The sequence below is a fragment of the Eptatretus burgeri genome, chromosome 5, assembly GCF_056783735.1.
Source record: "Eptatretus burgeri isolate ZD-2024b chromosome 5, Ebu_testis_v1, whole genome shotgun sequence".
NCBI lineage: Eukaryota > Metazoa > Chordata > Myxini > Myxiniformes > Myxinidae > Eptatretus > Eptatretus burgeri.
The window spans coordinates 40472906-40500373 of record NC_140965.1 but is presented as its reverse complement, the minus strand read 5'-3'; the positions used below and the strand labels follow the sequence as shown (position 1 = coordinate 40500373).

The 27468-nt window shown below is 42.1% G+C and overlaps 1 protein-coding gene across 2 annotated transcripts in view; it reads left to right on the top strand.

Annotated features, from left to right (window-relative positions):
• The window catches only part of MAN1B1 (mannosidase alpha class 1B member 1), a 119665-nt gene extending 110170 nt beyond the window's left edge, over positions 1-9495 (top strand). For both annotated transcript variants that reach the window (XM_085881560.1, XM_085881561.1), the window contains exons 12-14: positions 2491-2685; positions 4451-4582; positions 7822-9495. In XM_085881560.1, coding sequence (XP_085737686.1) covers positions 2491-2685; positions 4451-4582; positions 7822-8025 — 531 coding nt within the window. In that variant the 3' untranslated portion in view covers positions 8026-9495. The remainder of the gene's footprint in view (positions 1-2490; positions 2686-4450; positions 4583-7821) is intronic.
• The last annotated feature ends 17973 nt before the right edge of the window (positions 9496-27468 follow it).

Sequence of the window (27468 nt, the reverse complement as noted above, 5' to 3'; positions counted from 1 at the left end):
GACCCGTTCCGTACTATCGGGATAACCGAGCGGTGTTATCGTCGGCCTCGACGGTTCGATTAATTATCGGGCGTATTCAGCCCACTACCAACCCTTTACGTGAAGCAAGATGAGGATTCAATGAAAGAAATGACGAAGCGAAGCGGGAAACAGTTCAACACAAAGCACATTTATTCGCGCTGAACGGAAAGCACACATATTCAATTCCACCAAAAGCACATAGAAAAGGAAAAGAAACACAATGCAATTTTACACAAAAAGCAAATGCGACAATGCAGATCTAATCCCGATTACGCGAGCACACGGCAACACTTATACAATTTTACTTCACAGACGGCGCCGACAACACATACCCAAAACCAAGAAAAAGAACACCCTCAAAGATGAGGCGGGCCTGAGGCCGAGACCGGGTCGGGCCTACCCGTCTGGTGATGAGACGCGGAGCGGCGATGGTGCCTCAACTCCGCGGGCCTCGCGGGCAATGTCTGGTAGGGGGTGGGAAAGGGGCCCCCTTGGTCGCACTATCTCAGCGCGGGGGGAAACAGGAGGGGGTTGCTGATGCTCGGGGTATAAGGATTTCTACTCTGCCTCGAGTCCCGCGACGAGCGTCTCCACCTCGGCCAGGTCGCGCCGTCGGCCTCCCTGGTGTGCAGCTCCCGGCACGACGCGAGCACCCCCTCGTCTGCCCTCGCCGCCTCTCCACAGCTCCGTCCCCTTCGCTCCGACTCCAACGCACACGACGACGACCAACTCCTTCTTGCTTCTTCTTCCCAACTCCACCGACTGCGAAGTCTTAACTCTCTTTTACTTGACTGACGAACGCGGTCGCTTATATAAGCCCCGTGGCTTCGCTCTCTCATCTTTGACCCCCTGCCTTCGACCTTTCACCTCGCTCCCCATTGGCCCGAGAAAAAGTGGGCGTGAATGCTTTTTGATCCATAAATTTGCATATAGCGATCGCCCTCCAACGCCCTGGAGGCGGGGCCAAATTGCCCTTCGCTCACCGATTGGACGGAACAAAAGTGGGCGTGTGTCGTTTTTGATCCGTTTTTGAAGTGGAAAATCCGTGGTTTTGTACACGCTGTTTGGCGCGCGCCCTGCACGAGTCCAACACCGGTACCCACAAGCGGCGCAAGAACGGTGGCGATGCGACGGTTGCGAGGTGTGACGTGAAGCGGCGCCGCGGTGGGTGGTTGATGTTGTAGTTGGTGGTGGTAACAATGGCGGTTGGTCCAAAATAAAGATAGTAAAAGAAAAACGGCTATCCTGAAGAGTCGCAGCACGCAAAAATGACATGTATTCCCACTAGACAACGGGTTTGGGCCTAACTACACATATACTTACCGAGATATCTCACCTCAGGGACCTGAATGGTGGTTTGCGAATTTGGTAACCACAACAATATATATGACCGTTTTTACAGCCATTTTTCCCTGCTGTGCAGGGGTTTGGCTTTTTCTTGACGCAATGTTTTATGGCCGGATGCCCTTCCTGACTCCAACCCTGGTCGCCTCTTACGACACACAGGGATATAGTACACCTATTCTAACCGGGGCATACACCGGGACCAGTACACTGGCACTCATTTCGCCGACCTCGGAAGGATGACAGGCTGAGTCAACCCCCTGGTGTTAATTCAGCAGCCAACGGGGCTTGAACTCAGGACCCTGGGATCCCAAGCCACCATCCTAACCACTAAGCCAACACCAGGCATATATATATATATATATATATATATATATATATATATATATATATATATATATATATATATATATATATATATATATATATATATATATATATATATATATATATATATATATATATATATATATATATATATATATATGTATATGTATATGTATATGTATATGTATATGTATATATATGTATATATGTATCCTTATAAATCCAGTCTTTTGAATCACCTTGAGGCTCAGTAATATCCTCTCCCACCTTTGCATTTACGAACTTAAGAGGACATGTATTGAAAAGTAATTCCTCTTTTTTTTCTTTTTCTCCAAAACAGGTAAAGATATTCGAATGAAACAAAGACAGATACAAACATCAAGTAGTTTTGTGATGCTGTCACTATGGAACTTTGCATCCTCCTGTCTTATCAAATTAACATCAATTAGACTTTGGAACAGAGCCTCTGGTGTGACTCCTGCAACGCCTCTTGTTTTATCTAAATTTATGAGCCTTAAAGGATGACTTATGTGTTTGGATACAATTGATTCCCACACAATCTTCACTGATGTTTTCTTGATCTTGATCTTCTCAAACTCAGTTTTTCAGGTATTCTGTGAGTGGTATTGGAAATATGTGTGGGCCTCGTAAGTGCGTACATTGTGTTTATGGCTACATTTGTGATTGCATACTTTTTCTAACTTCCAGGTAAAACTGTATTTCTCTTTGGATAATGTTGGTTGAATTCTTGCTGATCATCGTCAGAGCTGCCACATTGTTTTCCAATCCTTCCTCCAGGACCATCTTGTGTGCTTCCTGCCGGGCACGTTGGCATTGGGCACACGTCACGGTCTTGATCCCTCACATCTGCACTTGGCTGAGAAACTTGCCAACACGTGCTACCAGATGTACCGTCAGACAGAAACTGGTCTGAGTGCAGAAATATCTTACTTTAACACGCAAAGTGATGCAAAGCAAGACATTGACATAAAGGTGGGCTGAATGGAAAAGATGAAGGTTATGTTAACCACATGAGGTTTGCCATTATACTAGACCTTTGTTTGCTCATGACGTGTAAACATAATGATTCCAGGAACTTCCTTTCTAGGTCATCTCTTCGAGCATGACCTAATACTATAGGTGTCGATGTCCTTCAATCCGTCCGTCCATCCGTTCACAATGAAGTTGAAGCGGGAGATCTGGTCATTAGTGATCCTGATAGAGGTCGATGGGACGTACACGATGATATGACTTTCAAGGTCACCGAAGGTCAAGGTCACGAGCCCTTTGAAGTTGTGAAAATGACGATTTTCAAATTCTATCTCCTCCGCCATTTCTCAAGCGATCTTGATTTTGATTGTGGCATATGAATCTATGGGACAATATCTAAATTTGGTCGGGCCGGATTTTCAATATTCGCTTTTGTTTTCGTGTCACGTGACTTCAAAGTTGGCAAAAAATGCGAAAATGACGATTTTCAAAATCTATCTCCTCCTACATTTCTCAAGCGATCTTGAATTTGATTGTAGCATATGAATGTATGGGACAATATCTAAATTTGGTCGGGACGGATTTTCGAATTTCGCTTTCGTTTTCGCGTCACGTGACTTCAAAGTTTGCAAAAACTGCCCTACCTTCAGGAGGCTATATGTTTTCTACTGGGTATGGTAAAAGTTAGTGAATGGTGCCATTGCATAGCAGCTGACCTTGTATATTTATACATTTTCCGCCAAAGGTGCAAAAGTTTCAAAACCCGAAATGTAAACGTCGGCATTTGTTTTCAAAATATAATTTCGTGCGCACGCACGCCAAAATGCCGAGTCATGTTTAAGCAAACTGCGCAGTTCTAGCTGTGCAATAGAACTGCGCAGTAGTCTTCGGTCATAACTGAACATTGAGAACTTGTGGTATTATAGAGATGACCGTCATCCCCACACGGGGGTAATTTTTATTAGGTCATCTCTACCGAGATGACCTAATAAAGCCGGACCAAATGTCCGTCCGTCAACAATTTTTCTTTCCGATCTTGATGAAACTTAGTATGTGGGTAGAGGTCGATGAGTGTTGCACAGCGATATAACGTTTGTCCGGGTTCAAGGTCAGGGTCAAGATCATGAAGTCACATAAGTTATAAAAATCGCCATTTTCAAAACCTATCTAGTCTGCCATTCTTCAAGATATCTGGCAACTGTTTATTGATTATGATAGTAAAAAATATAATCTTGTATCTAACCGGACAGATTTTTGAATTTCCTTCCCGTTTGATCGTCACGTGATCTGGAAGATGGCCAAAAACGCCGATGCGATTCGCAAAGAAGGATGGAAGGAGAAATGAAATATAAATATAAAACACATTTTTAGCCTTTTATATTTGTACATTTTCCGCCGAAGGTGCAAAAGTTTCAAAACCCGAAATGTAAACGTCGGCATTTATTTTCAAAATATAACTTCGTGCGCGCGCCAAAATGCCGAGTCATCTTTAACCAAGCTGCGCAGTAGAACTGCACAGTTGAGCTGCGCAGTAGTCTTCAGTCATAACCAAATATTGAGAACTTGTGGTTTTCAAGATGACCGTCACCCCCACATGGGGGTAATTTTTTTTGTTTTGATTAAGTTGCAACCTGGACTATTCCATGCAAGATTTTCTGACTTGCATTTTTTTAAAGAGAAGCTGAATTTGCTTTGGCTGTTATCTGTCTGTTTTGTTTTCCTTTCCAATAAATCCTCATTTGTTGCCATTAAACCTTGTTGTTTACAGCCCGCTGATAGACATAACCTACTAAGGCCGGAAACAGTCGAAAGCCTCTTTTATCTTTACTGGATCACTGGTAACCATAAGTACCAGGATTTGGGCTGGGACATACTACAGAGCATCAACCGTTACACCAAGGCAAGTTCTTCAAGTAGATTTCAAACTTTTTCTGCTTGCTTTTTTTGTTGTTGTTGGTGCTTTGGGAATTTGCTGTTTTTCTGGTTCTGCTTTTTTGCCTTCCCTTATGCACTTTGTCTTTATATTTCCAGAAGCTTTTATTAGAACTAATATCTCCATGACAATTATGTTATGAAAACCACCACCGGCCTGCCAATTGCACTTGCTAAATTGCCTGCTGTGTACTGCAGAATATGACTTTGCTTCTTAATTCCCAAGCTCTATTTAGGTCGCACTAGTCCAATATAACGTCGTTTGAAAATTTTAAGTACAGTAGTGGAGTGCAAAGATACAACGGCGCGTCACCCGCTTGTGGAGAACCGCCAACATAGCAAGCCCTCAGTGGATGCTGCGTCGCTTTATCTCCCAGCCTCATGTGTTTTGCCTTGTGGTGAAGTGTACTAAGGATGTCTAATTTAAGTGAAGGTTAAGTGAGGATGACCAAAATTTTTTCCAAGCAACGCATCCCCCCATTACAACACTCTGCATATCGGAAAATTGTATCTGAAAAATGTCATTTTTTTTGTATAGCGTCGCAGTTTTTAGGAACGCATCCATGATGTAAATCGACAACTTGCTGTCTCTAAACAAGGGCAAGGTTGAGTTTAACATTACATGTGACGTGAGATGCAATCCGGGTGAACGTGGCCCTCATTTTAAGGAGATTTAAAAGGGAAAATTGAACATTCATGTTCAATAAGCACCCAATGATTATTTAAAACTTTTTGTGGAAGACATTTCTGATAAATTTTGAAGGTATTTCCACAAACATGACTATGCTTGTAAATTTCAATTGTACAAGTTATGTTATGGCAATATTTAGATGTTAATGTATATATTTTAAGTAAAAGTTGCAATTGATACAAGCAGCTGTAACTCTTCATTGGGAAGTCATCATCACTCAGTATAAATCGACATTTTATCAGCCCGTCTGATAGGGTGGGTTGCCAAAAGACATGGCACTGCTTTATGTCACCAAGATATCACTCCTTTGACCTGTTGAAGCGGGAGTATTTTGCATTGCAAAGCGGGGACATTTGTTTTGCGGGGATTTGGTCTGACTTGTATTTTGCAAAGGCCCATGGGGATCACGACTGGGCCGGTCTTAAGCACTTCGGGCTCTGGATGGGATATTTTCAACAGAACCATTCAACCCTTTGTGCATTCCTTCAGCCTCCACCTCCCCCCTCCCCCCCCACCCCACCCCACCAACCCCCGGCCCCATCTCAGGATCTTGTGCTGCTGTCATAAAACTGACACATTGTGGATTCTGAATAACTCCAATCACTTCAAATTCAATTCAAAACTTTTGAAAACTCATACTTCCTTATCTGTAAAGCTCACAAAAAAATTTCTTCCCATTCTCAATACCCACTGTTGGTCTGACAGGATGGTGCACTTACCTGTGAGTTGCCTAGTCTTGGTTTGATTCCTGGGCTTGATTCCTGGCTGGGCCTGACTATAAACTGATCGATTGTGCTTCACAGGCAGTACAGTGTACTATGCCTTGATTGGGCATTAAACTGGGTGTCCTGTCTGCCGGCATTAGTTGGTGCAAGTTTACGATCCTACAGTGTCTTTCACGAAGAGTTGGGGAGTTATTGCCAGCACCTTGACCTCATTAACTTCCTATCACTTTTAGTCGAATATCAGGCCTGGACAGCTGGTTTATAAAAGACCTGGGCCAAAACCTTTCCTTCTCCAGCCAACCGTACAGGGAAGGTATGAAGAAATGAGGCTGTTAAAGGGTGAAATTATTGATGAGAAGGGTGAAAACAGGGTAAAGGTCAGTTGATATGTTTTGGGAAAATGTATGGAAATAAATTTGCACATTAAGAGCACATGCAGATGTTATGAATACAACCTTATTCGAAACCTGGTTTGAGACACTTTTAAGTGCCTGTGAATGCATCAACTTCAGTAATGTTATTACGCTGCACGTGTGTGAAGCATGTGGGGAAAACAAAAAGCGGCCTTAAGCAATTGGTTCCCTTTGTCTGTCTGTCCACAAACATCAGTTTATGATCGAGAAACAACTTGATTTCAATTGAATGTTATATTTTGAACACTAATCGGAAAACCAACCTGAAGTTTAGCAGTAGCGTTTGTACTTTGGCTCTGAATTTGGCCCGATTGCACATGCACAGAGAGCAGTGAGATAATTTTTAGCAGCGTCTTGCGTAGCGAACGCTGCCCGAAGAACGCTCGGCATTGTTGTTGTTCTTCTTCTTGTGAAGACAAAACCTTTATATTCGGACTCGGCTCTTTTTTATACACGATCCGGATCTCCTTAAATACTAAGCACTTGTACACATCCTCGCATTGAGGGTGCCTTTTGAGAGCGTCTATCATGAACTTTTAAATATATTTGGACATTTGCTTTAAAGTTTCGAAAAGTTCACGTTACTATTTAAAGATTATTCCATTTAATGTATTGTAAATTCGTAAATACATTATTTATTTCGTAAATACACTATATTTCGTAAATACGTAAATACATTATGACGGGTCTCGCTATTGGCTTAATCAAGGCACGTGACGAAATATCGGAAGTTGTTGTTGTTGTTGGTTTTTTTTTTTAGCCGACAAAACCTTTAGGACGCTGCTCTTGGACACATTTGTCCTTGTTTTTTACTCTGTCTGCCTGTCTGGCAGTGAACCAAAATTGAAAATCATTCTAAACAGGAAAGTTACTGTTTTAAGGATGTCATAAAGGACACAAAGAACGGGCACGAAGAAGAAGAAGTACTGTAATGCATTAAATAAGCTGATGTAAGAGACGCTGCATCTCCAGCGGTAAACTTCCGGGGGAATTTTTTTTTCCTCCAACCTTCAAAATCTTTATTATATTTCAATTGGATTATATACTTGAACACAAGAACACAAATCACCTTTTTGGCACTTTCAAAAATCTTCCATTTCGGAGGACTTGGACACAATATTATGGCATTTTACGCCATCACGACCAATCAAATTTGCCACTCGTAGACCCCACCCATATCCTTTTTTTCTCAAGAATGCATGGGGTAAGGTGTTCTATAAACTTTCTGTGAACTAGTTGCAGGGTTTTTTTGGAACTGTGAATGAAAGTGATTGGCTGGCTTTTCGGGGAGGTTCGAGTGCAAGCAAATTTTATTTCACATGTTGCAGATCTGCAAGGTGATGCTCATTTTGACTCTGATTCCAAACTGTCATTGCAGGTTCCTTCCGGAGGCTACACTTCAATAGGGAATGTGCGCAATCGTGACAACCCTCAACCTCGTGATAAAATGGAAAGCTTTTTCTTAAGTGAGACCCTCAAGTACTTGTACCTTCTGTTCTCGGATAATCTGACGCTGATTTCACCCGACACGCACGTGTTCAACACAGAAGCACATCCCTTGCCCATCCATACAGAGCCATGAACCGTTTACATCATGACCTTAAAGTACTCGTTTTCTTGGCTTGATGAGCACACGACCTCGTAGCTTTGTTGCTATGACTTGCACAGACGTTGCAGGCTTGACTCGTATGGTCTACACCATGAAGATGAGAGATTTATGCTGCTTGTGTTTATATGGGTATATCTCACTCCCCCACACCTACCCCTGCCCCCCCCTCCTCACCACAATGAAGTGATTCTTAAGGTTGCTTCCAGGTTTTTCTTTGACATTTGCTTACTTCATGATGACAAACTGGCTGCAATAAATGCATCCATGAGCAGCCAAAATGCTATTGTGGAGCGTGGTGTCATCCTCAGGGATGGAATGTGGTGAAAATGCTTCTATTGATGCCATAGTGCATGTGAGGAAAACGAGAATGGGGCTATTTTACTCTCACTACATGGTCGTGCAACTTATTGTTGTTTGGTCTGTTGTTGTTACTGTTGTAACCTGTGTGGGATATTAGAACAGTTGGAGTAAACTTTAGCTTTCACAAATTGCTGCCAGTTACGGTTCCATGTAAACTTCCATTGTTATCTGTTGATAAATTTGTGTGGAAGTTGGGAAGGTCAACAATCATGATCACAGTGATTGTTTTTTTTTGGTGTTTGTTTTATTTCTCATTCGTATTTTTGTATTTAATTCACCAATGTTGTTAACATGCACCATTATGATGTCTAATGATGCCTTGAGAAAATTTGGAGGAATTGTGATCTTGTGCGGAGTTAAATACCACTGCGATAGCTTTTGGTGAATAGCGATCAGTCTGACGGAGTTTCAGTACGTAACACTTTGTTTACTTCATGCCAAGCATGTGCAAACCTTTTTATTTATTTTTTCTTTTTCCTTAGTTTTGGGTGCAATGAACACCCCTCCCAAATTGATTCTGAGGTGTGAGGGGATGGAGTGGTATTTCATCATTCCACTTGTGCTTGAAACTGCTGCAGTTTGCTTTTGCAATCATGAGGTTGTCACTCCGGGGAAAAAATTATTAAATTGTCATGTTGGAGTTCCTGGAAAAGCGTAGGTTTGAGATTAGTTTTTAGATTAATTTTCTGAATGAATCAACATTTCCACTGACCTTCCCTTTGGTGTTTTATTTTGCCTTCTTTGTTTTTGAATAATTTAAGCTAATTCTCCTGCTATCACAGGTAGAATAAATAATAATTTGCACAATCGATTTATTTTTCTATGTTATTGTTTTTAAAAAAAATAATGTAATCTTGTTTCTTTGAACATGCAATGGGAAACTGTATTTTGTTTTCTTTACCCACTGGATAAATGACGACTGTGATAGGCTGTCTGTACAGGTTAAATTAACTTTGTGATTTCAATCCAGGTACCATTGTCATTATTGACGTGATGACACTGAACCCCTTAGGAAATGAGAATTGGCAGGGGACACATTCCTTTGTAGTTGTACGTACTATTAAAGATCAAATAAAATGAAAATATTTGTATCTTTACAAAAAGTAATTGTGTGCTTTTTATTCCATCTTTCATCTGCCCGACGTGCCCAAGCTGATGTCCAGCCTTGAAAAGGTCGTCAGACCTTTGAAGAGAAAGCCAAGCGGAAACATTGCTGTGTTAGCTTGGTTTAATCCGTTATTTCTTTATTTATTTTTCTTCCACGTTTCGTTTATATTTAGACGAGCCACCACTTCTGGTCCAGGATCAGAATATTGCCTATCAACTGATTGTTAAAGCAGTTCAACAGGGAAGAGGTGGGATATTTTTCTTGGATGCCCCTGGTGGTACTAGCAAAACGTTCGTACTCAATCTTTTGCCTGCTAAGATAAGGAGTCAGAAAATATAGCCTTAGCCATTGCTTCATCCAGTATAGCCGCAACACTACTTTCAGGTGGCCGCACAGCGCATTCAACTTTCAAATTGCCTCTAAACCTAACGACAATGGAATATCCGGTTTGTGGCATAGGCAAACAAACTGAAGCTGCGAAGGTTCTGAAGAATTGCGACCTGATTGTTTGAGATGAAGGTACGATGTCACCCAAGGATGCATTCGAAGCTATGGATAGAACAATGCGGGATTTCAAGGGAATGCATCTGCCAGTAGGTGGAGTTGCATTGGTTATTTCTGGCGATTTCAGACAAACTTTGCCTGTAGTACCCTGTGGCACTCCAGCGGATGAATTGAAAGCGAGCATAAAATCTTCGTACCTTTGGACATTCGTACAAACTATCCACCGAAGAACAAATGTGAGAGTGAAATTATATGATGATTTAGATGCTGGCAGTTTTGCACAGTTGCTTCTCAAAATTGGCAATGGTGAAATATTGGTTTAATATCTATTCCCTCTGACTGTGGTACAATAGTTTCATCTATTGACGAATTGGAGGCTCATGTGTATCCTAACCTAGCAACTAACTACAAAAACATGCAGTGGCTTTGTGAAAGGGCAATCCTGGCTCCACTTAATGAAACAGTAAACCATCAGTTACTACAATTAGTTCCAGGCGAACAGCGTAGTTACAAGTCTATTGACACAACACTGGATACTGAACAAGCCGTACAGCATCCTACAGAACTTCTAAACTCATTGGAATTACCAGGCTTGCCTCCGTACAATTTATCGTTGAAAGATGGATGCCCTATTATGTTATTACGAAATGTAGATGCACTCAAACTTTGCAACGGCACGAAGTTAGCTGTGAAACGACGACTGCCACATGTAATTGAGTCCACTATCATGACAGGAAGTGCTAAAGGAGAAGATGTATTCATTCCGAGAATTCCGCTCATTCCATCAAATTCTACGATATTGTTACGGTTGTGGAAATTCACAGAACACCATTCAGGTCCCCGAAGATCAGTTATTTTGGTAAGTGTGTGTTCCAGGTTAGATTTCCCCACCAATGTATAACGGGCATTATTCGTGTGCCGAGCTGTGCATCTTTGAGGTAGTGTTATTCTTTTCTATCTTTATTTTAACAATAACAACAACAATAACAACAACGACAACTCACGGTCGTGTTTTGACGGTGATCTCTAACACGGCCGCGTTTTGACGGTGATCTCTAACACGGCCGTGTTTTGACGGTGATCTCTAACACGGCCGCGTTTTTATGCTGATCTCTAACACGGCCGCGTTTTGACGCTGATCTCTAACACGGCCGCGTTTTTACGGTGATCTCTAACACGAGCGCGTTTTGGCGGTGATCTCTAACACGGCCGCGTTTGACGGCAAGACCGGATCAAAACGGCGACCCTCAGAAAGAGCTGGCCAATTGAAAGTGAGAGGGGCGGAGCCAGCCGGGGGGTGAAGGGTCGAAGGTAAGAGAGCGAGCACCCCCGGACCCGGTAAAGAGCCGTGCTGGAACGCCAAGAAGCCAGTTGGGCTGGGCCGTTGGAGAGAGTCTGGAGTCCAGAGTCAGAGAGTTGAGTGGAGATGGGAGAGCGCTCGAGTTCGTGCTGCGCTGGAGTTCGTGGCTTGCGGTTGGCGGTGGGAGTGGAGAGATGCCCCGTTGGGAGTTGAAGAGTTCGGAGTTTGGGCAGTTGGTTTGCTGGGGGTTCGCCGGCGCGACCAGGAGGCCTGAGTCGAGACCCATTCACTCCTCCAGCGCGTCGTCGGCTTGGCCAGGCCGCAGTGGAGGCCGGACGACCAACGGAGCCAGTCGGAGCTCAGGGGTCCGGGCAAAGAAACGGAGGGTTGCCGAACCAGGACCCAGCGAGTCACCACGAGGGTGGCCAGGTAGCCCGCTCGGTCTCTCGGAGCCCCTTCGGTCATCCCGGCTCCGAGCAATAATAAAGGCTCACGAGCCCGGTTCTTTCTTTCTGGGGTTTTGGATGAAAGTCTGTGGCGCCTTGTCTACCTAAGTAGAACTGATTAAGTGCATGATTGTGTACATAACAATAGACATCGGCTGTAGGTTTTTGCTCGTGTCCTGTCCCATTCCCCCATTTATTGCATATGTGCATTTAAAATAAATGTCCCTATTGTTTGAATGTTAACCTGCTTGTTGTCACTTTCTGCCATTGACTGCCATGATGCGTTCGGAATATTAGCTGGCTGATTATAAGCCGATAAAACTTCATCTGGTCCGACGGGACTTGGCGATATAAAACTGCTCGGCAATCGCATACGGAATGAGCTGCTTAAGCGGCTCGTTTTCGTGCAGGCCCCGTCGAGGTCTTAACTCCCAGCATTTCTGTCCGCGCGAATAGTTAGGTATATCGACAATCCGGCGATTGACCCTGTAGCACGTGGACAGAAGAGTTGGCTGGTTTTATGGTGTGTTAAAAACACCCGTGGCTGGGTTTCAGCCTTGATCCGGAAGCTGCGACTAGATTGCCATGTTCGGTGGGCGCGCGCGGCCGCAATTGGGCTAAAGGCGGTTGTCCGCACGCCGGACGGGCGGAAATCTACAACAATATAATTTGAGACGATTACCGATATGCCTGTGTTTGGTGATGTCTATCAATAAGGCACAAGGACAGTCAATGAAAGTTGCAGGGCTGGAGTTATCTACTCCTTGCTTTTCCCATGGGAAGCTGTATGTCAGATGCTCCAGAGTGGGATCATCAGAGGCTTTGTACATATTGGCCCTGGAGGGGAAGACATCCAATATAATATAGTATATCCACAAGCACGTCAGTAAAATTTTTGGAGCTACTTCGAAGTTATTAAAATAAAACAAAATGGTAGTGGTACATTTTATACATTATAGACATTGTGGTGGTGGTCAATTTTATACATTATACATGTTCCATGGTGATGGAAGACTATTTACCATAATATAAATATCATAGATCATCAACAATCAACAAGGGCCTGTTAATTGATACGAGTCTATCTAATTTATCACTGAATATACTACATTAAACGGGCCGTTTGATAATAGTCTGAGCCTATTATCATTAATTTTACTTTGAACATCCGTTTGTCATTCAACAAGAGTGTTGGTGATCCGAAGCTATCTATAATTAATATAATTAATAATGAAACGAGCACCACTCGAAATGAAAAAATACACAAGACAGTCATCACGGAATCCTGTACTCCTTGAGAACCTCGTTCGGAGCATGGGTTCCGACAGCTAGTATATATGTATAATATTTTATTCATTGCAATCTGTCCTTTTGGGTGGTGATCTCTCATTGGCCTTTACAAGTTTAGAGATCTTTCTTGTGCTCATAATCGCACCTTCACCCTGCTATTCTTAGTTCCTTGCACTTGGTTTGAAAAGATTTAAAATTGCAAAACCCCTCTGTCACGATTGTCATCAGACTCTCCTCAATTAGGAAAGGGGTTTTTTTTTTTCTCATCAGAGCTGACAGGCAGTCGTTTTAATTTGGACACGTTAAGTTAATTCCACTCCTCCAATGTGGGCAGCAGACTGTAAGTAATTAATTTTACTTACATTCAAGCAGGATGAGTGGGTGTTCTATTCTCTTCTCGCTTGTAGAATCAGTCTGGCGTTGATTCCCAACAATATTATAAACTATCTGATTGGTGCTTCAAATGCAGGGTATTGCATCAATGTGTGCATGGCTCCTCAGTTGGAATGTTAAGCCAAGTTTTCCATCTAGTATTAGCTAATGGACGTTAAAGACTTCACGGTGTCTTCCGTCAAAGATGAGGTGGGTTGTCGCCACTCGTATTCCTTGAAAGGGAACTCTTATTATTTATTATTATTATTATTATTGTTATTATTATTATTATTATGCATGCTGGCCTCTGAGCCTTGCAACCTGGGTTGAATCTCGGCACGGCTATAAATTGTCATCTTGGTGTGTTGCATGCAGGGCGAGGCAGCAATGTCTGTGCCATCCTTTGGATGGACATTAAACTGGGTGTCCCATCTGCTGGCATTAGTTGGTGGAATCTAAAGATCACATGGTGCCCTTCGTTAAGAGTAGGTGAGCTATTGCTGGCACCATGGCAAAATTGCAAATTCCTGCTCTCACCTGCATGTGGGCACTGCATCAGCAGCACAGCCACACTCTCAGTAAGAATGCAAACATCAGCCACAGAATGCATATGGAATGAAGCATATGAATGCATATGAACACATTGGAGAGTTCAGACATGTATGAGTAAGTTGTGGGTTCGGTAGTGCTGTGCCATGTATGTCATGTCATTGGGCATGCTGTCCTTGGCATGTTTATATTGTGCTTATCAGCCCAGCAGTGCTGGGTCAAGCGAGACGATGAGGCCCAGCCAGCTCGGTTTACGTTTATGCAGTGATTTTCATATTGGATTTGTTGTCCAAAGGAAAGCGTAATAAGTGGCCAAACACTGTCATGACAGCCTTGAAGTCTCGCTTGGTTACTCCTTGGCCAAGGCCTTGTGAACATGTCATGGCTGCTCATGAGGGTTTACAACACAAACTAGATAGAAGGGCACTCGGTGGAGCGCATACCTCTGCCACGTGCCTGATCCACGAGAACATATTGGGCCCATTACATTTTTGAAGTATCGTGATGTATATTAATTTTGGCCCAATCTCTCATTGGTGAAGAATCACTTTAAAATTCTAGTAGTTGGATCCAGATCCGGATCTTCACCAAATTCTAATTAGTTTGTTCTTGTCTTGTCCATCGAGTTTCATCCGGGTCTTTCCACAACTTTGAGATATCCTGCACATAGAGAAACAGACAGAGGGGTGAATACATAACCTTCAATTTTGGTGTCGGAGGTAACAAGCCTTCTGATTGTCTGGAAGGTAATTGTGCAGTTTGTTCTCCCAAATCATCTAGTTTTGGCAAGGTTATTATTATTTTTTTTTATTTTATCACATTTTTGTCCACTGTATATTTTTTGGTGTCTTGTTTATGACAATATTTTTCAGCAAACTTTAAAAGAAACTTTGTCTCTTCATACTTGATTTTTTTTTTCAAGGTAGAGATCTCCATAAGGTGTTACCAAGGACCACGAGTCCACCAGCTAAACGGGGAAACGTGCATTGGTAATTTGGTCACATGAATTTGCCAAAGTCGAAATCAACACTGGTCTTGGATAAGGCTGTTTAGAGCAAAACGTCCAATCAGCAAAACAGACATCTGCTGCTGGGAATGCTGCTACACATTGCTGAGATGTACATATACAGAGAGCTGGTCTGCATGACTGGGAAGATTTCTGTCACTGTGGCTATTATTGTAATCCCTTACTCTGAAATGGCTGTAGGAAAGGTCATGCCATTACAGTTGAGCAGGAGTGTTGAACTTGGATTGCTGTTCATGTTTTAATGCCTGTATAAGTATAATGCACTTCTGCTGCTTGGACACCAATAAATTATTAAATAAGTACAATTCCATTACCAAATACTCTGAATTTCTCAAAATGGTTTTGTATTTTCAGGAGTAAGTCATTATTATCATTATTACGGGGTGGCATAATAGCTTCGCGGTACGCACACTCGCCTCTAAGATGTCTATCCTGGGTTTGAATCTTGATCCAACTATAAATAGTCTGGCACAACAGTGGAGGCTGCAGGGTAACCCCAGCATTTTTTTTTATGTTATAGTTTTTAACCTCCGCCATCGAAGATGGACGGAGGTTACTGTTTTCACCCCCTGTCTTTGTTTGTTTGTTTGTTTGTTTGTGAACAGTATTACGGAAAAACTCCTCGACGAATTTCGACGAAACTTGGTGGGGGGATTAGGTATGGTCCAAGGATCATGCCATTAGATTTTGGACTTGGTCCAAAATCCAATATGGCCGTTATGGCGGCCATTTTGAAAAATATTTTAATTCTTTTTTTTGCATTTCTACATGTTTTAAGTGATTTACAACCTCCCTCCCCCCCAAAAAAAAATTTAAAGAAAAAAAACAATTTTGCAACTTTTTTTTTCAACAAAATTTAGATTTTTATTTTTGCATTTCTACATGTTATAAGTGATTTTCAACAAAAAAAAAACATGCGGCTGATTTTGGAACTTCAGGTGGAAATACTCACGTAAAATCAATTTCTTTCTCAAGGAATCTAGTTATGACGAATGAATTGAGTATGTAAAAGTTAAAAGTAAAAGGGAAAGTTGCAAACTATAACTCTGTGAGCACTGTTGATGTCAAATTGAATGAATAGGATATCAGGTTCACTTGAGTGACCTCACAGTATTGGCAGTGGACGTTTTGCACTCCACCGAGTGCTCCCCCTCTAGTTTATATATAGTTTTTATTATAAACTTGTTATAGTTTTTTTCCCCCTCTCTCTTGATTATTCATCCTTCCATCCATACATCGGGACCATACTCTGTGCAGAGTGTTGGTGCTGCCTAAGCAGTCTCCTTGACTATTGGACACAATCCTGGATGGGTCGCCACTCCGACACAGGATACCAGCAAGCTGTCACTCATTTTGCCGACCTCGGAAGGATGACAGGCAGAGTCAACCCCACCTGGTATTAATTCGACAGCTGAGCGGGATTTGAACTCAGGATCTTTTCTCTCTCTTTTTTTTTTTTTTACGGATCCCAAGCCCACCACCCTAACCATTAAACCAACACCAGGCATATTCATCCTTGGCATCCCAGTAATCATATACAGGTGCAGGTCAAGTTCTCAATCTTGAGTAATTTTTGTGAAAGACAAAAATCCAAGATTGCCATCACAAAATTTTGGAAATCCCCTTTTCTTCATATTTTTGCAACCTGATGATGTATCGACATAAATGAACGATCATGTTATATGTTTGAAGGAATGATAAATCAGATTCCATCAATACTTTGATTATGTGCACCCAAAATGAAATGAGAACAATATTGTCACAAATTATGACTAGATGAAAACAAATCGCCAATTTTATTTTGTTTTAATTATTTTATTTTTATGTTGTGTTTAATTTTTGTCACTGATTACTTTATATGTTATCATACATCCAGGAATGTCATTATATTGGTATTTATTGATAATACATATGAATATATTTAATTCTAAATGTGCAGAAACTCAAAATTTAACCTTATAATTAATATGCGATTAATTTTTAGCTCACCTGGACTTTAGTCTTCTATGATCGAGCAATGTCCATATAATCCTTCAGGTTTCCGGCCCAAAAATTGAGCCACCGGTACCACTCGGAGTGGCCATGGTTCATGAGTACCGTATGAAAACTCTGCTGTTCAGGAACACATTTCTGCCTGGTAGCAGTCTGTTCCCATCGTGTGCTGCCTTTTTGGCTGCTGGTTGCATCATTGGTTAGGGGCGCGGCTGTGCCGCTACTCCAGTGCCCTATTACCAGAATACTGGAGCTCATTTCGCCGACCTCGGTAGGATGACAGGCTGAGTCAACCCCCTGCCAGTGTTAATTCAGTGGCCAATGGGGCTCGAACTCAGGACCCTAGGATCCCAAGCCACCACCCTAACTGCGAAGCCTACACCAGGCTCATAGCAGTCTGTAAGTAGTATCTTTCACCCTGAAATATGATGTTGAAAAATCGCCTATTAGTTCGATTTTTAACAATATGTATGTGTTGTACAGACATACTAGGCTTCAGAAGATCACACGTAAGCTCTTGTAAACAGTTTATGTTGCATTTACAGCCACCATACATTACACTGTAATCATAATCAAAAATGAAAATAACGACTTTTCATCAATATAAATGGAAATCATTAGCATCATCAATTGCAGAAGAATAATTAATAAAGATCAAGATCATGCACAACCATGCCCACTCCCTCCTCAGATGCCTGGTTGTCACATGACTTTAGTTTGCAGAGTTCAGAGGACCTGAGGTTATTCATCAAGCAGGTGCACCCAGGCAGTCGGCATGACCTGGAACAGTCATAAGAAAGGAGTTCTATTACAGCTTATTGAGCTGCTGAACAGTTGAACAAGTCAATTTTATGTTTCTGCTTGCCATCATGTTCTTCATATTTCCAACCATGACCATTTAGTGATGGGATGTTCGGTCTGGCATCATGGCTCCTTCTCCATATGACAGTTTGGTAATTTGCTCGAAGGAAGTGCTTGTGGAGGGCATCCGCACAAGGTGGCAACTGGTGAGGATTGACTTGGCCATTTTTGTTGTTGAACAAGTGATAACGCAGCTCATTTAGATTCTTCACACTGGACTTGATAGCATCTCATCAGCAGGTAAAAGCCTCTAACCTTTCATTGAGTGATGGAGATACTGTCCAGTCTTTTCCGATCTCCGTGAACATGCACTGAAGGTCAGAGTTTTTCTTCAGTATGTTCAAGTATGCCTGGGATCCATATTTCAGATGCAGAGTTGCACTGATGTCTTCCGTGAAGGCCAGTGGGAGCAGAAACATCAGTGTCATCAGCGACGAGTACAATAGACTGGAAGCCTTGACCTGCTACATAGTATGCCATAGGATGCCACTTGTAAAATGAATCGCGTATCTGCCTCTTCTTGTGAAGAGCAGAGCTCTGGAACCGGAACACTTCTTTTGTGTGTGATTTGGAAGTAGTTCTTTCCAGAGGTTATGTAGGGAACCTTTCCTCTTAGTAGTTCTGTGTATTTTGGCTGCTTCCACTCTTGTAAAAGAAATTCAATGAGACTGGTTTTGTTTGGATTTGCTGAGAGAAATTTCTTCCACTGGACTACTATCTGCTTTGCTGTGATGTTCTTCAACTGTATAGATTCAGTGTTTGATTGTCTGCCTTCTCTTTCCACTTCTTTGGTGGAATTGTGTGTGTGTGTGTGTGTGTGTGTGTGTGTGTGTGTGTGTGTGTGTGTGTGTGTGTCAAAGATGATATTAATACGAGAGGACTGAAGCTTTGTTGACAGCCTTTGAGAGTATGAGAGGCGATGTCACCAATCGTCTTGTACTCACATTTTGTCTTGTGCACAAGCGCCATTCCATCAAGGAGACATGCCGACTTTGGTTGTATGAATTCCATGGGTGAGATGTTTTTCCTGAGTTCCTTGGCGAGAGTTGATTTGTTGGTTTTCCTTGGTATGCCATCTGCAATGGCAAGGGACCATGGAAGTGGAAACGAGGGATGCTTCAGAACCTCTCGCATGTCAAGCTGTCTTGTCTGTTCCATCACTAGCATAGTGCTAAACAATTTGCGAGTTGATCGTAGAATGATTTCCTTTCCACTGCCAGACTTTAATCTTGCTGTTTTGTTTACATCAGTGAAGGTTTTAAGCTTCAGCTTTGGAAGTCGGTCATAAAAATTCACTCTTGGAGGATCACTTCCTAGGCGGTCTTCCTTGATGGAATTGTATGTTGTCAGACCATGCTTTTCTGTTAAAAGATCTGTGGTATCAGGCTCTGGAGCTACAGTAGCATTGCTTATGTTGATTAGGTCTTGCAATTCTGTGAAGGGATTTGCGAGATCACTGATGGTATCCACTAGTGATGAAACAGCTCGTTCATCCTTTGAAATACATGATTGTTGCAACTCAGCATGTTATAGATCAGTGTGATTAATGGAAAGAATGTCTCTTAAAAGCCTGACATAACTGCTTCAATACTCTGCAGTGAGATAGTAACGAGAGACTACCCTCGTATTCAGGCTGAATCTGCAAGTTCCTCCAGGGGTCTTGGTGTCTTTGATGATGGTCTCCTCAATAGTTTGGTCAACAGGTGTCCTACCAAAGATGTTTTTGGGTCCAATCTGTGCAGAACACATTCCTTCCATAAACTGCTCTTAAAAAGCTGGATGCCTCTTTGGCAACTGAGACATTTCTGCATCGTAAGGTTTCAAGTTCTGTTTTCAGCCTCACATTCTCTTCTGCAAGGACATACTTGCTGATATTCTCAGGAAAGACCAGCAATTTTCCTTTGCTGTCAGGAAATATGTGAAGAGCATTGCCAAATTCAGCTTGTAGTTTTTGACGTATATGCTTTTTGGTCAAGTCTTTAATTGCAGACACCTCATGAACATGCATATATGTTATGAGAAGACGAGTCAGCTCAGTTCAAGGGACAATCCGTGGAGAATGAAACAAGTCTCGTCTTATGTGTTGGAAGAGTTGGTCATATGATGTAGCTTCAGCAAGAAGCAAGGTCATATGATGTAGCTTCACAGAGCATCATTATCACTTTCTGCTGTATCTTCTTTGTGAGCTGGGTTCTGAAGGTCTTTGGTATTGGTGTAGAGCCTGTTGCATGATTTATGGTACCAAGCCTCATCATCATCTTTTGTTGCCACAGTAAGAACACATGTGTTCTGTCTCTGCGTAGCGATGTTGCGAATCGTAACATCAGCTTGAAGCTGTACACACTTTGTCAGTGGTTCTCTTTCTTGTTCATGTTCCTTTAATGTACTTTGAGGTTTTTCCCAGGTGGACAGAATATGAAAACTTTATCCATCACAGTTGAGTTTGACGATGATGTTGACTGATGCAAACATATTCGTTTTTGTTTTTTTTTTCCAACTTCGTCTTTCTTTGTTGCTTCAAGTTTATCTTTGTCCCGTTTCATAGTGAAGAGCTTCCGACATTTCAGATGGTGATGTACTCGTGGTACCTGCCCTTCTTGTGCATTTTCTGCAATTTCCAGCAAAGTACGATGCTGTCGTAAGCTGGCAGCTCTTCGGAGGGAATTCCAGGATTTCCAGATCCCTCGGTGAAGTGAGACCAGTATGTTGATCCTCACCAGTCATGTTAATAATGCAAATCATTTCTGTGCTGTCCATTTTTGAATTGACCTAAAAGAAATGAAATGGCATTGGAAATAATCAGTAATTTCTGAAGTGTCAAAAAAACGATAAAGAAGTCAGGAGTCCTGCAACAAAATATATATATATATATATATATATATATATATATATATATATATATATATATATATATATATATATATATATATATATATATATATATATATATATATATATACTGGTGAGAAATGTATATTTTATTTTTCTATCTTTAGGAAGCTTTCATATTTGGTACCTTATTTATATGTACAGTGGGGAGAACAAGTATTTGATACACTGCCGATTTTGCAGGTTTTCCCACTTACAAAGCACGTAGAGGTCTGTAATTTTTATCATAGGTACACGTCAACTGTGAAAGACGGAATCTAAAACAAAAATCCTGAAAATCACATTGTATGATTTTTAAATAATTAATTTGCATTTTATTGCATGAAATAAGTATTTGATACATCAGAAAAACAGAATTTAATATTTGGTACAGAAACCTTTGTTTGCAATTACAGAGATCAGACGTTTCCTATAGTTCTTAACCAGGTTTGCACAGACTGCAGCAGGGATTTTGGCCCACTCCTCCATACAGATCTTCTCCAGATCCTTCAGGTTTCGGGGCTGTCGTTGGGCAACACAGACTTTCAGCTCCCTCCAAAGATTTTCTAATGGGTTCAGGTCTGGAGACTGGCTAGGCCACTCCAAGACCTTGAGATGCTTCTTACGGAGCCACTCCTTAGTTGCCCTGGCTGTGTGTTTAGGGTCGTTGTCATGCTGGAAGACCCAGCCACGCCCCATCTTCAATGCTCTTGTTGAGGGAAGGAGGTTGTTGGCCAAGATCTCGCGATACATGGCCCCATCCATCCTCCCCTCAATTCGGTGCAGTTGTCCTGTCCCCTTTGCAGAAAAGCATCCCCAAAAAATGATGTTTCCACCTCCATCCTTCATGGTTGGGATGGTGTTCTTGGGGTTGTACTCATCCTTCTTCTTCCTCCAAACACGGCGAGTGGAGTTTAAACCAAAAAGCTCTATTTTGGTCTCATCAGACCACATGACCTTCTCCCATTCCTCCTCTGGATCATCCAGATGGTCATTGGCAAACTTCAGACGGGCCTGGACATGCGCTGGCTTGAGCAGAGGGACCTTGCATGTGCTGCAGGATTTTAATCCATGACTGCGTAGTGTGTTACTTATAGTTTTCTTTGATACTGTGGTCCCAGCTCTCTTCAGGTCATTGACCAGGTCCTGCCATGTAGTTCTGGGCTGATCCCTCACCTTTCTCATGATCATTGAGGCTCCACGAGGTGAGATCTTGCATGGAGCCCCAGACCGAGGGAGATTGACTGTTATCTTGAACTTCTTCCATTTTCTAATAATTGCGCCAACAGTTGTTGCCTTCTCACCAAGCTGCTTGCCTATTGTCCTGTAGCCCATCCCAGCCTTGTGCAAGTCTACAATTTTGTCCCTGATGTCCTTAGACAGCTCTCTGGTCTTGCCCATTGTGGAGAGGTTGGAGTCTGATTGATTGAGTGTGGACAGCTGTCTTTTATGCAGATAACGAGTTCAAACAGGTGCAGTTAATACAGGTAATGAGTGGAGAATGGGAGGGCTTCTTAAAGACAAAACTAACAGGTCTGTGAGAGCCGGAATTCTTACTGGTTGGTAGGTGATCAAATACTTATTTCATGCAATAAAATGCAAATTAATTATTTAAAAATCATACAATGTGATTTTCAGGATTTTTGTTTTAGATTCCATCTTTCACAGTTGAAGTGTACCTATGATAAAAATTACAGACCTCTCCATGCTTTGTAAGTGGGAAAATCTGCAAAATCGGCAGTGTATCAAATACTTGTTTTCCCCACTGTATATTATATTCAGTCATCACATATATGACCAGAATCTGAGTGTAAATGACTTATAAGGACATTTGTACGAGATATCAAACTGATAGAGGTTCCTTTGAACAACTAATTTTGAAATGAAAGCTACTCATTTGAAACTGCTACCAGACATAGCTGGTATCCTGACATACAGAGCTATGAAATTATACCAATGAACCTTGAACACCCAGTGGACCCCTCCACCTGATGGACCAATAGGTGGGTAAGTGAGTGAGTCGGTCAGTCATTATTTCTTGAACCAAACTATTTTGAGGAAACTTGGCCACAAGCTTCATATCTGATGCCTAACAAAGGCGTATTGACTGCATCAAAATCTGCACTCATTAAAGAAGTCTCCAGTGGGGGGGAGGGGAGGGGGGTTGACCCCCCCAAAATAGGTGTTTGCTCCCTTCACTGAAACTACACACATGATTTCAATGAAAATTTTGAAATTCATCTTCATCACCAGCGATATACACAACCTTCATCACCAGCGATATACACAACCTTCATCACCAGCGATGTACTAAAGTTTGTTCATGGCATTAAATAAACATCAGGGTCAAAGGGGGTTTGCAAGGGAGTTTGAGTGACTGCTGCTCCTGATTCGGGTGAGCTTCAGTACGTGCTGTTCTATTTTTCCATTACTGATGAATGATGGATGAATCCTGCATCATCAAGTCAACGTATGGTGATAATGGGTCTGCAGTCAATTGCACATGACATTGACATACACTACTAAGTCACGAACTGTCTCCAGTACCAACATCCATGTTTAATGAGAGTGGAAATGTGAAGGATGCCCCAACAAAATCAAAATTTAAGAATGCTCTGAAAGTTGGATCATCCAGGTGATTAGCTGAGAGTGTCCAGGCAATCTTCGTGGATGGATGGTGCAGTACTTTGGGTCATTCTTTGGCCATCTTCTGGCATGGTGCTGGATTACATACATCGTTTTTGTTATGTGAACAGTGAATTAGCCAAAAGTAAGGTGTACCTCATATTTGATAGATGCTTTGAGGGTAGTACCAACGAAACTCAACGGCATGCCCGAGAGGAATCAGCCAGCAGAGAGTACATATATGTTATGCTGTTTAGCTCAACTACCACCCCAGAAAATAGTCCTCACTGTCTCCACTAACAAAGCTCAACTCATTGAACTCTGTGTGAAATGAGATCATCCACAATAAGATGAGTTTAACGCAAATAATCTGATCGCCACTGGTAGTGATCCTGTCCCAGTAGAACTATCACATGGTCAGATGGTGAAACGATATGATATGACTACATCTCAAGAAGAAGCTGATACAATTGTCATTCATCAGGTTTCACGGGTGACAACTGGAACTGTACAGGTGGTTGCAGATGACACGGGCATATTCATCCTTCTGTTGCATTACTGCCATCAAGGTCATGTCTCTTGCAATGTTCTCATGGTTTCATCAATACAAGGTCGAGCTGTTTCAGACATCAGTGCGACAGGACAGAAACACCGGGTGATCCTCCTAGATCTGCTTGCTGCTCATGCTCTTACCGGGTGTGACACAGTTGCTTCATACTTCGGCATTGGTAAAGGTGTTGGACTCAAAATTCTGTGGATGGGAAAATACAAACGTAATCTCTTGGGTATGATCAATGGAGATGTACCTTTCTCAGATGTTGTCGATCAAGTTAGTAAATCCATGCTCACCTGTTATGGTCAAGTCAACTGCACGTTATTCACAGCTCGGCCCAACAGAAAGCATGGTCACTCAAAGTTGGCAGAAGCGGGTTAGTGCACGAAAGCTTTGTTCACTGTCACCCGCAAGTGAAGCATTTAAGGAGAATGTGGCTGGAACCGACCGACAAGTTTCTATTTGGCTTCATTCCTTGGAACGTCATCCTCCAAGTTAAGAATCCACTTATGGTTTGTCGTAGGTGGAAGGTACAAACATGCTTTGTCCAAACACAGTTCATACAGACAACTCACTCGCATCAGCAAAGCTGCTGAAGCTCATGAGGTGCTCATGCCAGAGTGACATTCCATGTGAGTCACAGAGAGGTATTTGCAATAGCTCCAAGATGGCTGTACATGCCAAGGAGGACATAAGTGTAAGATTGAGAGAAATGTAGAAATTCTGAACTCAGATGATGAGGACTGAATCCTCCTCATCATCATCATTTTTACCTCCACCACCAAAGGTGGATGGAGGTTATGTTTTCACCTCTGTCTGTCTGTCTTTGATTGTTTGTGAACAAAATATCTCAAAAAGTTCCGGACGGATTCGGACGAAACTAGGTGGATGAGTTGGTTCGGTGACGAGAACAAGCCGATTAAATTTTAGTTCAGGTCCGAATCCAGATCCAGCCTATCAGTGAGATACAAAACATAAACTAATCAGCCTGGCGGAGGTATGTGCTCTACCGAGGACCATTCTAGTTAGTTTATGAAATACATAATTGTTGACAAGACACAAAACTGCAGTATAACCTTACCTGATACCAGGAATGTGGAGAAACATTAATTTTCACCATCTCATCATGGGTATTTTGTGGCAACATTGTTCTTATTTCATTTTGGGTGCATCGAATCATTAAAATGTTGACGGAATCTAATTTATCATACGTTAAAACCTATAAAATGATAGTTCATTCATGTCTGTGCATCAGGTTGCAAAAAGTGAAAAAATAAAATAGGAGATTTCCAAAATTTTGCAATGGACATCTCGGATTTTTGTCTTTTACATAACTTGCTCTCAGGTGAGAACTTGACACGTGCCTGGATATCATTACTGGGATGGAGAGAGACAGAGACTATAACCAACAAAAAGGGGTCAGGGTGAAAATCCCTGTTTGCTTGCCGGATTAAAACTGTCATCCACAAGTGTGTGCCGTCCCTCGGATGGACGTTAAACTGGGTGTCCCATCTGCCCGCATCAGTTGGCGGACGTTAGAGGTCCCACGACGTCCTTCGTGAAGAGCAAGTGAGATATTGCAGGCACCTTGACCAAATAATAAATTGCTGCCCAAACCTACAGGGGGCACTGCATCAGCAGCACAACTTCACCTTCCTCCAACGACCCTCGTTGCTCTTACTGGTGACAACTGGAACTGCTCCCTTGTGCTGCCTTGTGCTGCATATGAAAGAAGAAGTTCATTTTTCGGCCTCGACTCGGTGAAACGAGGTTGCGAGACCGTTTATTCCTGGTACGTACTGTAAGTGAAACACCCTGGAACCCATCCCTGCAGAAAACTGATTTTATTTTTTATTTTTTGGAACTCTGGCCACATTTTTCATCCAATCGTTGTCTAACTTTGTTAAAAAAAAAAAAAAATATATATATATATATATATATATATTTCTCCATGGGTCGGTGCTCGTATGTTGGAAGTTTCGTGCCATTCGATGAAGGGGTTGTGGAGGAAACGGATTTAAAACGTGATTCCAGTTGGAAAGCGAGGGCTTCGTCTACCGTTGGTAATTTTTCAACGTATCAAATTGAAATGTACACCCCTCATTTTGTACGTGCGAGTAGTGTAGTCAATGTGAGTAAAATCTGGTCAAAATTAACCAAAGATCAAGGCCACCCGAAACATGCAAAACACCGATTTGGCTGCAATTGGAATGAATGGTCTCAAGTGGGACAGATGTCGGTCTCCCGATGGAGAGTGGTCATAGTTGGGGTTCATAAGATGATGAGGTTGATTTTCAATTTGATTTGATGGAAAACGAGAAGGGCACTCGGTGGAGCGTGTACCTCCGCCACGTAATGCCTGATCCACGAGAACATATCGGGTCCAATACATTTTTGAAATATCATGATATACAATACTATATCATTTTGGCCCTATCTCTCAATGGTGAAGAATCACTTTGAAAATTAAATAATTCTCGTATCCAGATCCGGATTCGGATCTTCACCAACATTGTATAGGATGAGCGAGCGGGTCCTGAATTGATGGAAAATGTTCCATTAGTTCCTGTCCATTGAAAGGATCTTGAAACCTCGTTTAGAGTTGGACCCTAAAGGGGTGCGAAGGGTCTAAAATAGTGTAAGATGTCTAAATGGTCATAAAAGGTCTAAAGGGGTCTAAATAGTGTAAACAGTTCAAAGGGTATATATGGGTGGGTTATAAGGGGTCTTAAGGTCTGTAGGGTGTAAAAAGTATGTTCTCAAAGCAGTTAGGGTCTAACAGGTCCAAAAGGGGGGGTGGGGGGTCTTAAGGTATCTCAAGTATGCAAAGGGTCTTCAACCTTTTTATCTCAAGGGGGTTACAGACCTGGGGTACTGTTGAAGGAGAATATGATCAACACGAAATGGTCGACCCACAGGGAGGAGGAATGCATGAGCTCAGGCACCGGTTTGGAAGGCCGATAATACTGACGTCACCAATATATCATACTTAAATATCTTTCAACATCGACAGGTATATGCAAGCAGCTCGGACAGCCAGCTTGACAGCAAATAATTAATGAAACAAGAACCTGCCGCACCATGGTCTCGCTAAATCCGTGGAGAAAATGATAACCATGATCATTATTTATTTATTTATTTATTTATTTCGGAGAATGCTTGTTCATGTGATTCGTGACGTCATCGTTTACTTGAATACCTCGTCCGAAGCCAAATGTCCACGTCGGGTGTGCATTATGTCCGAAGGTGACTTTCTGACTTCTGTCCAAGGTTATTGATCGTGTGTTGGCTTACTGTCTCTGGAGCCTGGATTACTGGGGTTTCGTGAGCAGTTGCTTTTCTTTGTTTTTTTTTGTTTTTTTTCCAAGAAATCATTTCTCAATTATTGCGCACCACGATATAAATGACATCTTATCTCTTGCATCCTCACGAGTCGAGCATACGTCATGGAATGGGCGGAGTCACTGATAGACACCGCCCAGCTTGTCAATGTCATCCAATGGAGCTCAGCGTTGGTGCGGACGCCGAACTGCTTCCATCCAATCAAAGGCCGAATCACGC